General features: G+C 32.8%; 1 protein-coding gene across 2 annotated transcripts; it reads left to right on the plus strand.

The window, feature by feature from the left end:
- The first annotated feature begins 4,025 nt into the window (after positions 1 to 4,025).
- LOC127117464 (uncharacterized) lies at positions 4,026 to 6,252 on the plus strand. Of its 2 annotated transcripts, XM_051047487.1 has the most exons (5): positions 4,026 to 4,180; positions 4,323 to 4,493; positions 5,314 to 5,439; positions 5,714 to 5,900; positions 6,037 to 6,252. In XM_051047487.1, the coding sequence occupies exons 2-5, from the start codon at positions 4,340 to 4,342 to the stop codon at positions 6,041 to 6,043; spliced, it is 474 nt and encodes a 157-aa protein (XP_050903444.1). In that variant the 5' UTR covers positions 4,026 to 4,180; positions 4,323 to 4,339; the 3' UTR covers positions 6,044 to 6,252. The 2 variants fall into 2 exon arrangements, with proteins under 2 accessions (XP_050903444.1, XP_050903443.1); XM_051047486.1 differs by having other exon boundaries at positions 5,714 to 6,252.
- The last annotated feature ends 7,490 nt before the right edge of the window (positions 6,253 to 13,742 follow it).

Consider the following 13,742-nt stretch of genomic DNA (forward strand, 5'->3'; position numbering starts at 1 on the left):
TTTCCCAAACATATTACCACTTCACTTGAATTTGCTTAAGGATAAGGCTTGATATGTATTCAATTCAGATGTCATCATCAGAGGATATTACTAGTGGTCATCAAATCGTAATCCTTTAGCTTGATGACTTGATTAACTATATTGTGCATCTTTAACTGCTTGAACGAGCTTTATCACTTTCTTGTCTTAACGCGTTGTTGTTAAATATACTCCAAGAGATATTGCAACTTTAGGTGTTGTCATCATCAAAATCATGATGTTATTAGAGCTAGACATGTCTTGCTTGTTTATGAGCTTTTATCACTTCTTGATTAATCATGCAAGCACATGGTTCCACAAAACCTCCTCTTACAAGGATATGAAGTTTAAAGACTAATTTTCAACCAAACAATGAACAAAGTATATCTTCCAAATCAAATAGATATTTTACAAGGGTTGATCTCGATTCAAAATGGAGTTTTACACTAGCTATCCTCCCAATCAAGATGGACCTTTATATTGGTTATCCTCTAAACCAAACTGGATTTTTACACATGATAACCTACGAATCGAGATGGGATTTTACACAGACTAATCTCGAACCAACTAAGCTTTTACACCAGACTAAACTCAGGAACCAAAGTGAGATTTTACACAAACTAATCTCAAACCGGCATAGCTTTTACATCAGGATAAGCTCAAGAACTGTTGTGGATATTTTACTAGATGATATTCACGAACCAAAAGAGAGACTTTCTTCCAAGCAAAATTCCCGAACCAAATAGAGACTTCCTAAGATAATTCCCCAAAACAAATAAGAACTTTTATTAGTTTAGCTCGAAATCAAACAACTTCTTATAAAAGAATATTTTACTTAAGAAATAATACGCTATTTTTAAATAAAAATTAAGCGCTCACCTAGAACAATGTTCCTCACTTAGACACAAGAACATTCTCGAAGCACTAAGGTAAAATATGTGCGAGAGAAATGAGAGATTTATAGAAAACGGTGAGAGAGTGGTAAAGTAGGATCAAAGATCACACTCTGAGTGATTTAAAATGTTAGACAAGCTTTCTGCTTATATGTCAATTGGTGGTATAAATTTGGAAACATTCTATGAAAAATTCAAGTCTCATAATCGATTAGCCTAATAAATTATTCAACCCCAAAAAATGAATGTTTTGATTTCTAGGTGTTGCCAGTTATTAAGAAACTCTTTCTAATACATTATAGGCATTACAGATTGAAATAATTGATTATAACACTATGTCTAATAGATTATTTACTTGTAAACAAGCTTCCGAAATATCAAACAGTTCCCTAATCAATTAACTATGCGTTAAAAACATTTTTAGGTAGTTTTAACAAAATAAGATAGGATTCTCAATGGTTTTAAGTGAGTGTGATTTTGCCTTAGTATTTCATGAAATACCATTGTGCCTTTACGAGACACTAGTCACTCATACAAACATGACCAAACGAGCTTTTACACTTCCTCTTTTTCACAGCTTTGAAGCTTCAACTCACTGTATCATTATCTTTGACTTTAACATCACACAAGAATATTTAATCTTATAGCTTTACGAGGATTGAGATATTTTCTAATTGATTACCATCATTATAGAGTTAAGAGAGAACATACCATCAACAAACCTTAAAACAAAAGTCTTCACTTGAATGTCGTTTAACCATAATGTTGAATTCAAAGAGATGATTTGATCTTCAATAGCATCTTAAAAAAGATAGCTTGATAAATCGTCATGAGCATCTTTGAGAGATAAGGACTTCACTAAATATCATTTGATATAAAGTGTTGTCATCATCAAAACCAAACAACCAATTAGTTGATTGTAGCTTTGCTATCAACAAACTTCACCACCTTAAATCACCTTGACAATACCAACAAGCACATAGTTCCACAAGATCTTCATCAAAGTCTACTCATCCCCATTCAAGTTAAGCACAAAACTCTCACATTTTGTAAGTTTATCATGTCCTTACTTTATTTATTTCTTATTTATTTGTGATGCATGCAATTCATCAATAGTTTAAAGTTATGTCACATTAGGATATATTCAATATAAATATATCGTTGGTTTCTTTTTAATAAGATTTGGTGTGAATTTCTGGTTCATTTTAGTATCAATTTTGAAATCTAAACCCTTGGTATGGATAATAATATCCATATTTTTTAGTTATTCATTCTTTTTTTTAAACTCTGTTTGCTGATAAATTATTTTTTAACTATATAGAAAAAATGGATGATGAACAATAGAAATACAAACATGATTGAATCGTCTTCCTTGGGTCATATATCTCCGGCTCATGATGAATCACTTGTTTATCCCGTTCATGATGATATACATGTGCATGATCCACATCCACATCATGATGAATCACTTGTTTATCCTGTTCATGATGATATACATGTGCATGATCCACATCCACATCCTGTAGTCGGACTTGATGCTACCTCACCTGCTAGTTTTTATTGAGACCCCTAAGACACTTCCATACTTCCTTTATATGTACACAATGTTATTGTTTATGTGTTGGACGGAGAGGTTAAATGAATGTTATATTACTTTTTTTAACATTTTTTTATATTAATTGAATTGTCTGATATTGATGTATTTATTTTTGGCAAGAAGATATTAAAGATATCGTAGCGTGATGAACCATGATTTCAGGAAGTCTTTGAGCTATTTAGGATGAAAAACTTCAGTAGGACTAGATATGGTTATATTAACCATGGTTTATTTTCTATGTTTTTTGAGATATAACATGCAGAGACATCGTCATTTCATATTTCGATCAGTGATATGACTATCTTAATTGGAGATGTATCATGCATCCTACATCTTCAGATCATAGTAATATTTTTGGATCACTCCAAAATTACTAGACTTGAGGCCCTCGACCTGATGGTGACACAATTAGGGGTTGATATGGGTAAAACCCAGTATGAGATAAAAGAAATTAGGGAAATGTCATGTTATATTCTCATTCATATCGGAAAATCACATTAACCACCTTAATGCGACTTGAGTGTTGCAGGTGATGAGATACATGTTTCCTATCATAGAGTACGTGCATAAGGACATACTTACTGATCTTGGTTGACACTGGTAATTTTATAGACAAAAGTGCGATTTATGTTGACATTGTCTATATTAAATACTTCACGGATTTGGAGAGGATTCATGAGTACAACTGGAATGAATCTTGTTTGGCTTACCTCTACTATAAGTCTGTTGAAGGTAGTTTATGGAAGACCAAACAGATGAAATGAAACAACCATTTATTTCAGGTAATTTATTTACACCCTTACTGATAATTATTTCACAATATTTTTGCTACAGACTTACTAATATTTCACTTGAACCATTTTTCAAGCATGTCTCCTATATCATTTTCCAAATATCGTCGGTTGGAAGTATGCTGACGACTACACTGAATATTTTCCACATGTGTGCCAGATTATCCCTTTCAGAGGTAATCCAGCGACTGATTCGTACAAACTTGCTCTTCACCGCATCATGAAGGATGATATCTATTTCATGTTGTATGGCGAGCACCGTCAGACATGATCGTTGGAAGCTATATTTTGGTACTTTCGATAACATTATTGTGGATATCGACTTATGTACGCGCATCTACCTGAGTGAGTATCGTGACTGTTTAGGTATTTGCATGGTATATCCAAGAATCCAATAATTGTTGGCAGACCTCTGCAAAGTTGTCAATGTGATATTTGCAGACTACCTTGGACATCTGATACTAGAGAATGTACGAGTGTACTAACTCCTCATCCATGAAGTATGATATTAGGTTATATCCAATTATTTTATAGATGATCTCCTCCTTACATGACACATGAATGAAAATGAGATTTCCTAGGCTAACTCATCATGTAGTATATATAGGGGAGTGTGTTTGAAAAGTATTTTATATTTTTTACAAAGTTGCGTGAGCACTAATAAGGGTGCTAAAAGTAAGCCCTATTCTAATCCCACAAGCCCAATTTACTAGCTTCTGAAGAAGCCCATCAATCATTCATGAAATAAAAACAAAACTCACAATGCAAGCAGCTGCCGCTACCGCTTGCCCTTCTCTACCATCATTCTCAAGCAAGCTGTAGTCGCACTCAACCCCCCGGAGTTAACCGTCGTAAGAACCAACATCACCACAAACAACAAGGTTAACATCTATTTATATTCCAAATTTCCCTTCTCCTTTCCCGGCGCGGCGGTAGCGCGTCACAGAATTCGATTTGCGCCGCCGCAGTCGACACCATAATCTCCCCTTTCCTAACACATCGTTGTTATTGTTATTTTTGTAGAATTCAATTGACCTAAAATGGGAGTTGGACGTGAAGTCTCAATCTCACTCGATGGAGTAAGAGACAAGAACATTATGCAGCTCAAGAAGCTCAATATTGCTCTCTTCCCCGTTCGTTACAACGATAAATACTACTCCGATGCTCTTGCTTCCGCCGAATTCACCAAACTAGGTTCGTTCGTTCGTTCCTAATTTACTATCTATTTTTATTAGAGAAGTTATTAAAAAAGATCTCGAGATTAATGACTTAGGATAGAAACATGGTCTTTGCTAGAACATTATGGCGAAAGTTGATCCATGTAGTGGGATAAGGCACAGTAGTTGTTGTTGTTTGATTTGCATTTCACTTTTTTTTTTGTAACTGATCTTGAATTCCTATATGCTACCTTCTGCTTCTGCAATATCCCTGCATTTGATTTCTATTAGGAATTTGATTCTGCATAGATAAAATTATGAATTCATGTCTAACTTATTTAGATTCGAACATATTTACTCATTTCCCCTAGCTAGAATGATTGGTAACCCCTTTATAAGAGTTTTAAGAAGAGCATAGAATACATATGATAGGATAGTTCTCTTGGTTTCTTCGGTATATGTGCAGAATGCTAATGGTAGAACTCATTCATACTGATTCTTTTCATTATTTTCCGCCTTCATTTAAGGAGGTTATGTGAATCGTTTTTTCTTTGAAAGCTCTCTTTACTTATGGTAAAAGATCTTTCATCCACATACCGAAAAAGTTGTGGAAGCTTTACTTTAATCCAGCGCGAGTTCTATATATCTTCACTACTTCATAATACAATACATTTGCATACTTCTGAATGTTTTTGACTTAGTTAGAACTTGGAATGCGAGCTTTACTTTAATCCAACTTGCCTGTTTGATATCTCCGTGCTTTCACTTTGCATGATAATATCAATGATACTTAGATGTGGGTGTGCAAGGGACCTTTAGGGTTTGTCTAACACATTAGTTATTGTGCTTTCTTTCAGCTTACTACAGTGACATTTGTGTTGGTGCGATTGCGTGCCGGCTTGAGAAGAAGGAAGGTGGAGGCCAAGTTCGGGTTTATATCATGACTTTAGGTGTTTTAGCACCTTACCGTGGACTTGGTATTGGTAAGAAACATATGTAATATATTCACCTTGCTGTTAACTGGTAATTGAAAGCTTAGTTGATCATACATATGGGCATGACTCATTTTAGTGTGCATTTGTGCCATAGTACCTTAAACACATAATAAGATCAGGTTGTAAGGTGCAAGCTTCATATTAGGAACATTTCAGTTTACGCCTATCCACGTCCAGTGTTTCTTTCTAAATGTGCCACGTCCTCTAAGCTTTCTATCTAAGTGCTGTTAGTAACGTGACACGAATTGTTTGGTTTATGCAGGAACGAAGCTGCTGAATCATGTTCTTGATCTTTGCTCCAAGCAGAACATTTCCGAGGTTTACTTGCACGTGCAGACAAACAACGAAGAAGCGATTAGTTTTTATAAGAAATTTGAGTTTGAAATTACAGAAACTATCCAGAACTATTACACAAACATCACACCACCAGATTGCTATGTCGTCACAAGGCACATAACTCCTAGCCCAACAAAGAAATAACATCTCATGTCAGTTATTTTGGGGCAATTCATCAAAGATTGTTGCATTATTTATTGAATTTTGCCATGAATGTATTACCCTGAAGTTTGCCGTTTTTAATGCTAGATTTTAAACAGCAAAGTTAGCCCAAAAATAGAAGCAATTGGGAATCTCTTTGCTAAGGTATTAAAGTTATTCTATCCCTATCTTCCCCCTTCCACACCCTATCTTACAATTTTAGGCAAAATATTTTTGAATTTGGTTGGTACAAGAGTCTTTTGGGGGAAATTGCACCTTGTATTTTATTTTATAACTAAATAAATAAATATAGCTTTTGCGTCATGGTTTCAGACTTCATCAAGGTGTTTGTTTGGGTAAATAATTTTAATTAGTCACTTATTTGATAAACATTTACTTATATCCATAAAAGCTCATATCTTATGACACACTAAAGAAACATAATAATATTACTAATCCGGTTAGTGGTTTGGCTTGGTAGTTTTTTTTAACCATCCTAATTCTGATACAACTTATAATGTTTCTAAAATAAAATTAAACTAGTACATGACATGTGGTATCATGGCAACTATGCTTCCAGGATGAATTTGTATCAGTTTTTTTCTAGTGTTTTCCAAACCATTTGGCCAGAAAATGTTTGATTATAGTTGAAGAATCACATACTTTTCATCTAGTGTTATCATCAATCAATAGTAGAATTAAAATTGAAATTGAAGTTTAAACACACCATCAAAGCAACATGTATAAAGATTTAAAGTAAATTTTATAGTGAAGTTTTTTTAAAATAAAATAAAATAAATCAAAATTGGTTAAAGATGAGAGTTGAATCCATGACACCTACATTTCACTATAAGTGACTATTTTGCTCTTTAATTTAAAAAAATAAAATTAATTTCTACATTTTTTTTTGAAATTTTTATTTTTACCGATTATTTTAAAAAATTCTCTAAAACTATAAAATTCTCTAAAACTTATGGGTTTATACTGGGTTTTTTCAAAAATTTTGTGGTAAATGATCAAGTACTGGAGATTTTTTCTTAAAAATTTGATAGACTATTTTTTTTTACAATTATTTAAAAAGCCTAAAATTATCACTATCAATTTTTTTTAAAAAAATCTAATATATAGGATGTAACTATTTTGTTTTTAAAAATCTGGTATATCATGTATGAGTGCACAAAATTTGATAATTCTTTTTGTAATTACTAAAATATACACAATTAATACTATCAAATTTTCTGATAAATTCAATATGTAAATAGCATGTGACCTAATTTTTTAAAATTTGGTATGTCATGTTGTAGTTGTTAAAAAAGTATAGATGTGTCACGCATCTATGTTGGTAAAGGTGACTAGAGACTAATAAAGTTTGTGGTATTTTAGGGAAAATTATGACCCTGATGGTGTTTTTTTATGAAGTGAGAGTTGTGGAATCTTGTTTTGTAGGTGATATGTTTTTAACAAAGTTATAAATTTTTTATGATAACAATTAATGTATTATGATAAGTAGGGGTGGCAAACGGGCATGCCCGCCCCGTTTAGGTCTGCCCCGCAAAAGCCCACAAAAAACGGGGCGGGGCGGTCATAGTTGAGGATGCGGGCCTAAAACTTAGACCCGCCCCGCAAAAAAGTGAGGGCGGAGCAGGGAAAGCCCGCGGGCACTGCACTCTTTAAGCCTAAAAATGCAAAAATATATGTAAATACACGTGCCCGCAAAAGCCCGCGAAAAAAACGGGACGAGGCGGGGCGGACACATTTGAGGGTGAGGGCCTAAATCCTTGGCCCGCCCCGCACAAAAGTGAGGGCAAAACGGGCATTCCCCGCGGGCCGAGCCCGTTTTGCCACCCCTAATGATAAGTCAAGCATGAGCAATTAAGTAGATAAAGATGCAAACTTAATCGTTAGGGTTTCATGGACTTGACTATCTGATTATGGCAATAAAATGGAATAGAATTTCAAGCCTCATCTCAAGCTACTCAAGCAAGTGTCCACAAAAGATAAAACATCTTACAAGTCTTGAAGTACTGGAGAACCTCTAAATTTAATAGTGAGTGAACCTATTGTAAAATATAAGGGCTTTATCGTAAAGGCGCATGGCTAAAGCACACACTCACTAAAATATTTTTCAAAATGGTTTTACCAAAGAAAATACCTTTAAAATATCTTGAAATTGTGCCAGGTGAATGAGGAACAATCAAAATAGCTATATGCAAAATTTTGACTTATCTAATCGATTGGGACTTTTGTCCAATCGATTAGCTTAATTCAAAATTGAGCCACAAATGATTAGGCCAGCGCCTTAATTATGTTCAACGACTATATATATTTTCCTTCCTTATTTTTAAACTTACAATCGATATTTCAAACTTCTAATCGATTGTGATCATGTGCCAATCAATTAGATTATCATAAAAGTCATTAATTAAAATTTCTTTTTGAGGCAACATCTAACTTATAAATAGAGGTCCCTTCTCTCTCTCTCTCTCTCTCTCTCTCTCTCTCTCTCTCTCTCTCTCTCTCTCTCTCTCTCTCTCTCTCTCTCTCTCTCTCTCTCTAAACTATAATATTTTAGCCTAACTGCTTTTGTGTGAAAAGTCATTTTGTGAGTGAGGATATGATTGTATTTTTGGAAATGGTGGAATTGTAAATTCACCAAAGGAATCTTTTGTATACACCTTGGTTGAATATTATCCATTTAGGGATTTGTTTGTGTTAGAAGCTAAATGTCTTAAAAGCTTTGGTTTGAGAATTGTGTGATCAAACACTAATTTAGTTTGGAGATCTGCCAATGATAAAATCTCATAGGTTCTTGGTCAACTTAGTATTAAAACCAAGACAGGTTGAAGTTTAACCAAGTATTAAAAGCTTCATAGTAGCGACTGAATCTATTATAAAATATAATGGCCTTATCGTAAAAGCGCATAGCTAAAACATGCACTAAAATGTTTTTTAAAATATTTTTCCCAAAGAAAATACCTTAAAAAATATCTTGAAGTTGTCTAAGATGAGTTTTGAATTGTTAAAATAACTATAGGCAAAATTTGATTTCTCTAATCGATTGAGACTTTTGTTTAATCGATTAGCTTAGTTTAAAATTGAGCCAGTAACGATTAGGTTAGTGCCTTAATTATGTGCAAGGACTAAATATCTTGTCTTTCCTCCCTTTAAACTTACAATAGATTACATTTCAAACTTCTAATCGATTATGAACATCTTTCAATTGATTAGATTGTCATAAAAGTCATTTAATTCAAATTCCTTTTTGAGTCAATCTCTAGCCTAAAAATAGAGGTCTATTTTCTCATTTCATTTAAGGCAGAAACATCTTTTGACACCTCTCTCTCTCTCTCAACTTTTATTTAACTTTCTCTCACTAATGATTTAGCCTAAGTGCTTTTGTGAAAAAGTCTTTTTGTGAGTGAGGATATAATTCTATTTTTGAAAAGGGTTAAATTGTATTTTCACCAAGGAAATCTTTTGTGTACACCTTGTTTGAATATTATCCATTTAAAGATTTGTTTGGGTTAGAAGCTAAATTCCTTAAAAACTTTGGTTTTGGGATTGTGTGATTAAACCCTAATTTAGGTTTGAGATTCGCCAAGATAAAATCTCCAGTGTTCTTGGTTAACTCGATATTAACACCAAGATAGGTTGAAGCTTAACTCGGTACTAAAAGCTTCTTAATAATGTGTGACATAATTGAAAATATAAGGGCTTTATCGTAAAAGCGTACGACTAAAGCACACGCTCACTAAAATGTTTTTCAAAATGTTTTTACCAAAGAAAATATCTAAAAAAATATCTTGAATTTGTGCCAGATGAATTAGAAACTGTCAAAATAGTTATATGCAAAATTTTGACTTATCTAATTGATTGAGACTTTTGTCTAATCGATTAGCCCAGTTCAAATTTGAGTCACAAGCGATTATGTCAGCGCCTTAATTATGTGCAACGGCTAGATATCTTTTCCTTCCTTTTTTTCTAAAACTTACAATAGATCATATTTCAAATTTCTAATCGATTTTGAACATGTGCCAATTGATTACATTGTCATAAAAGTCATTTAATTAGAATTCCTTTTTGAGTCAAATTCTAGCCTACTCTCTCTCTCTCTCTCTCTCTCTCTCTCTCTCTATATATATATATATATATATATATATATATATATATATATATATAACTTTTAAGAAAAATCTTTTTGTGAGGGAGGATATAATTTTATTTTTAGAAATGGTAGAATTATAAATTCATCCAGGAAATCTTTTGTATACATCTTTGTTGAATATTATTAATTTAAGGATTTGTTTGGTTTAGAAGCTAAATCCCTTAAAAGCTTTGTTTTGCAGATTGTGTGATCAAACCCTAATTTAGGTTGGAGATCCGTCAAGATAAAATCTCCAAGGTTCTTGGTCAGGTCAGAATTAAAACCAAGTTGAAGCTTACCCCGATATTAAAAGCTTCATAGTAGTGAGTGAATCAATTGTAAAATAGAAGGGTTTTATCGTAAAAGCGCACAGCTAAAGCACATACTCATTAAAATGTTTTTCAAAATGTTTTTACCAAAGAAAATACTTTTAAAAATATCTTGAAGTTTTGGCAGATGAAATAGGAACTGTCAAAATAGCTATAGGAAATTTTTTGACTTATATAATTGATTTAGACTTTTGTCTAATTGATTAACCCAATTCAAAATTAAGCCACAAGCGATTAGGTCAGCGCCTTAATTATGTGCAACGACTAGATATATTTTCCTTCTTTTTTAAAACGTACAGTACAATAGATTATATTTCAAACTTGATTGTGAACATGTGTCAATCGATTAGATTGTCATAAAAGTCATATAATTGAAATTCCTTTTTGAGCCAACCTCTAGCCTATAAATAAAGATTCCTTTTCTCATTCCATTTCTGCCAGAAACGTATTTTGACGTCTCTCTCTCTCTAGCATATATATAAAATTTTATTTAACTTTCTCTCACTAATGTTTTAACTTAAGTGCTTTTGTGAGAAAAATCCTTTTGTGAGTGAGGATATAATTGTATTTATAGAAAGGGTAGGATTATAAATTCATAAAGGGAATCTTTAGTATACACATTGACCGGATATTATTCATTTAAGGATTTGTTTGGATTAGAAGCTAAATCCATTAAAAGCTTTGGTTTTGGGATTGTGTGATCAAACCCTAACTTTAGGTTGGAGATCCACCAATGATAAAATCTCACAGGCTCTTGGCTAGCTCGGTATTAAAACCAAGATAAGTTAAAGCTTAACCCGATATTAAAAGCTTCATAGGTTTAAGATTAGTCTGATATTAAAATCTCAGAGGTTATTGGTTATCCTGTGTAAAACCAAGGTTTAAGGCTTGTGAGCTTAGCCCGTGTAAAAGCTTACAGGGTTTAAGGAACTTGAAGATTAATCGCTTCAGGATCCTTGATTGTGGATGACCGTCTGGATTCACAGTTTGGAATAGAAGACTCAAACTATCATATTCCAAAGTCTTGTATCATTTGGTTGGAGGTCAACCATCATTTTTTTGTATACGGGGATTCGTGAGTCTTTCCTACTAAAAGCTCACAATGTTTATTAGATACTCTCAAGATCATTTCTTCGGGAGAGGAGTAAGTTATTTTGTTGTTTGAACAAACCTCTATATATCGTGGTGTTCATCTCTTTCCCCTAACTCTTTTAAATTATGCAATTTATTTTTCGCTGCTAAGTTTTTCAAAAGTGTTTTTAAACTCTGAATTTATTTCCCAAAGATTTTTAAAACCACATTTTTCCAAACCACACAGTTCACCCCGTCTTGTGTGTGAAGTCTCAAGTTCAACAAGTGGCATCAGAGCCTTACTCCTTTTTAAGGACTAATCCATTTAGAAGGAAGATGACTTCCGACAAAAGATCTTTTATAACACATCATCACTTTTCAATGATAGTAAATTTAATATTTAACAAGCTAGGTTTAAATTTTTTCTTCAAGTCATAAATCATGATTTGTGAAAAACTATAGTCAATGGTCTGATTTACCCTACTCATCAAGTAAATGATGAACCAGTGGATAAACCATATTTCCTTTGGACCAAATAGGAAAAGAGAAAGAGATAGATAAATCTTAAAATAAAGAACTTTATAATAATGTATCTAAATGATAGTAAACTTCACGATGTTCATCGTTGTAAAACCACTAGAAAAATGTGGAATACTTTTGAAATGATATATGGAATTTCTCCAAGTATCGAACAAGAGAAGATGAACACGCGAGACAAAAAAGTTGAAGATACCTATCATAAATGTTTTTCAAAGTTTAGAAATATTAGAAATCATGTTGGAAACTACATTACTAACAAATATCTAAGAATTAAGAATTGGAAATTTAATCCAATCCTCAAATCAAAAGATAAGAGCCTTTATGAATTTCAGGAAAAATTAAGAAAGAAGAAAATCATAGAAAAGTTGAAAGATCCAGTTCAAATACTCAAAGATGAAAGAATCCAAAGTAAAGAATCATCAACTTCATCATACTCTTATCATACAACTCATGTACACTCCTTAGAAAGAACATACTCAGTAGTTTAACGATTCTCAGAAGATTCAACATCAAATGAATGACCCTCTTGTTAAGGAATGACAAAGAAGATGAAGAAGTTTCTTTAATACTCGAATGAAGAAGAGGAGAGACATAAACCCTGAGGATAAATGTGAAAGAATCTTCTTCCAACAAAGAAGATGAAATTTGCTTAAAGTCATCCTACGATGAAGATACTATTCCAGGTATCAAACCATATTACGCTCAATTATTTAGAATGACTAATCAATTAATGCAATACTAAGATAGCGTACCATAGGTATTAAGGAATACATAAGATATCTTAAGGAAATAAACAATTCTTTTAACTAAGCTTAGAAACTCAAAAGAAGAATGTAAGTAATGTGACTCCCTTATAAAAGAAGTAACTACGCTTCAAGGAACCTTACGAAAGTTTACCCAAGGGAAGGAAAAGCTTAGTCTAATTTTATCCAGTCAAGAGTCCTCCATAAAAAGAAAAGGAATATGATTTAAAAGAGATAGAAAACCTCGGAAAGGTGTAAATCAAAAGGATAATAAGTGTCCAATTTATAAATGCATATACTGTAAGAGAATAGGACATATAAAACCCTTTTGTTTTGATAAATTGAAATGATATAAAGGTAACCTCCTCATATCTTCTATGACTAATGCACCTGGACCGAAGAAGATATGGGCCCCAAAGGTGAAACCTTAGTGTTTTGTAGGTGTGCTTTGCAACTTTGAGTTTTGAAGATTATTAAATAAAGACGTGCAAAGCATGATATATTTCTAAAGTATACAATATTTATGAAGTCTTTGATCCGAGGATGAACGATGATGGAAAATGTCAACAATTGTAATCATAGCAAATTATTTATGAAATATCTCAAGGTTTATGATCCTTAGTGATCAAGTTGAATGAATATGTGTGTGATGAACTTATTAATATTGTGGTTTTAATGACTCTCACATCCAACGATGTGTAGAGGAGGATACGCCATAGTAAATTTGGTGTCTTCCCTCTTTGGGAAATATTTGTCAAGAGTTCTTGATAAAGGAGGTATACATTATTTTAAGGTTGAAATAATCAAGAAAATCCTATTATCCTCTTAAAATAATAATTTTAAATTGTTTCTCATCTAAATTAATTATTATCTAAACCATAAGATGAGTATTTTAGTATTTTCTAGCAAGAGGGGTGCAAAAATGATAAAAGGGATGCCGAAAAGACAAAAATCCAACATAAGGCCTAACATGCACAAAGGAGGTTG

Source organism: Lathyrus oleraceus, chromosome 2 (genome assembly GCF_024323335.1).
Source record: "Lathyrus oleraceus cultivar Zhongwan6 chromosome 2, CAAS_Psat_ZW6_1.0, whole genome shotgun sequence".
In the NCBI taxonomy this organism is placed as follows: domain Eukaryota; kingdom Viridiplantae; phylum Streptophyta; class Magnoliopsida; order Fabales; family Fabaceae; genus Lathyrus; species Lathyrus oleraceus.

Excerpts from the sequence above, each read along its gene's own strand:
- LOC127117464 (XM_051047486.1), top strand. The coding sequence starts at position 4,340 with ATGGGAGTTGGACGTGAAGTCTCAATCTCACTCGATGGAGTAAGAGAC. Across the intron at positions 4,494-5,313 it reads CGCCGAATTCACCAAACTAG|CTTACTACAGTGACATTTGT; the intron begins GTTCGTTCGTTC and ends GCTTTCTTTCAG. Across the intron at positions 5,440-5,713 it reads TTACCGTGGACTTGGTATTG|GAACGAAGCTGCTGAATCAT; the intron begins GTAAGAAACATA and ends TGGTTTATGCAG.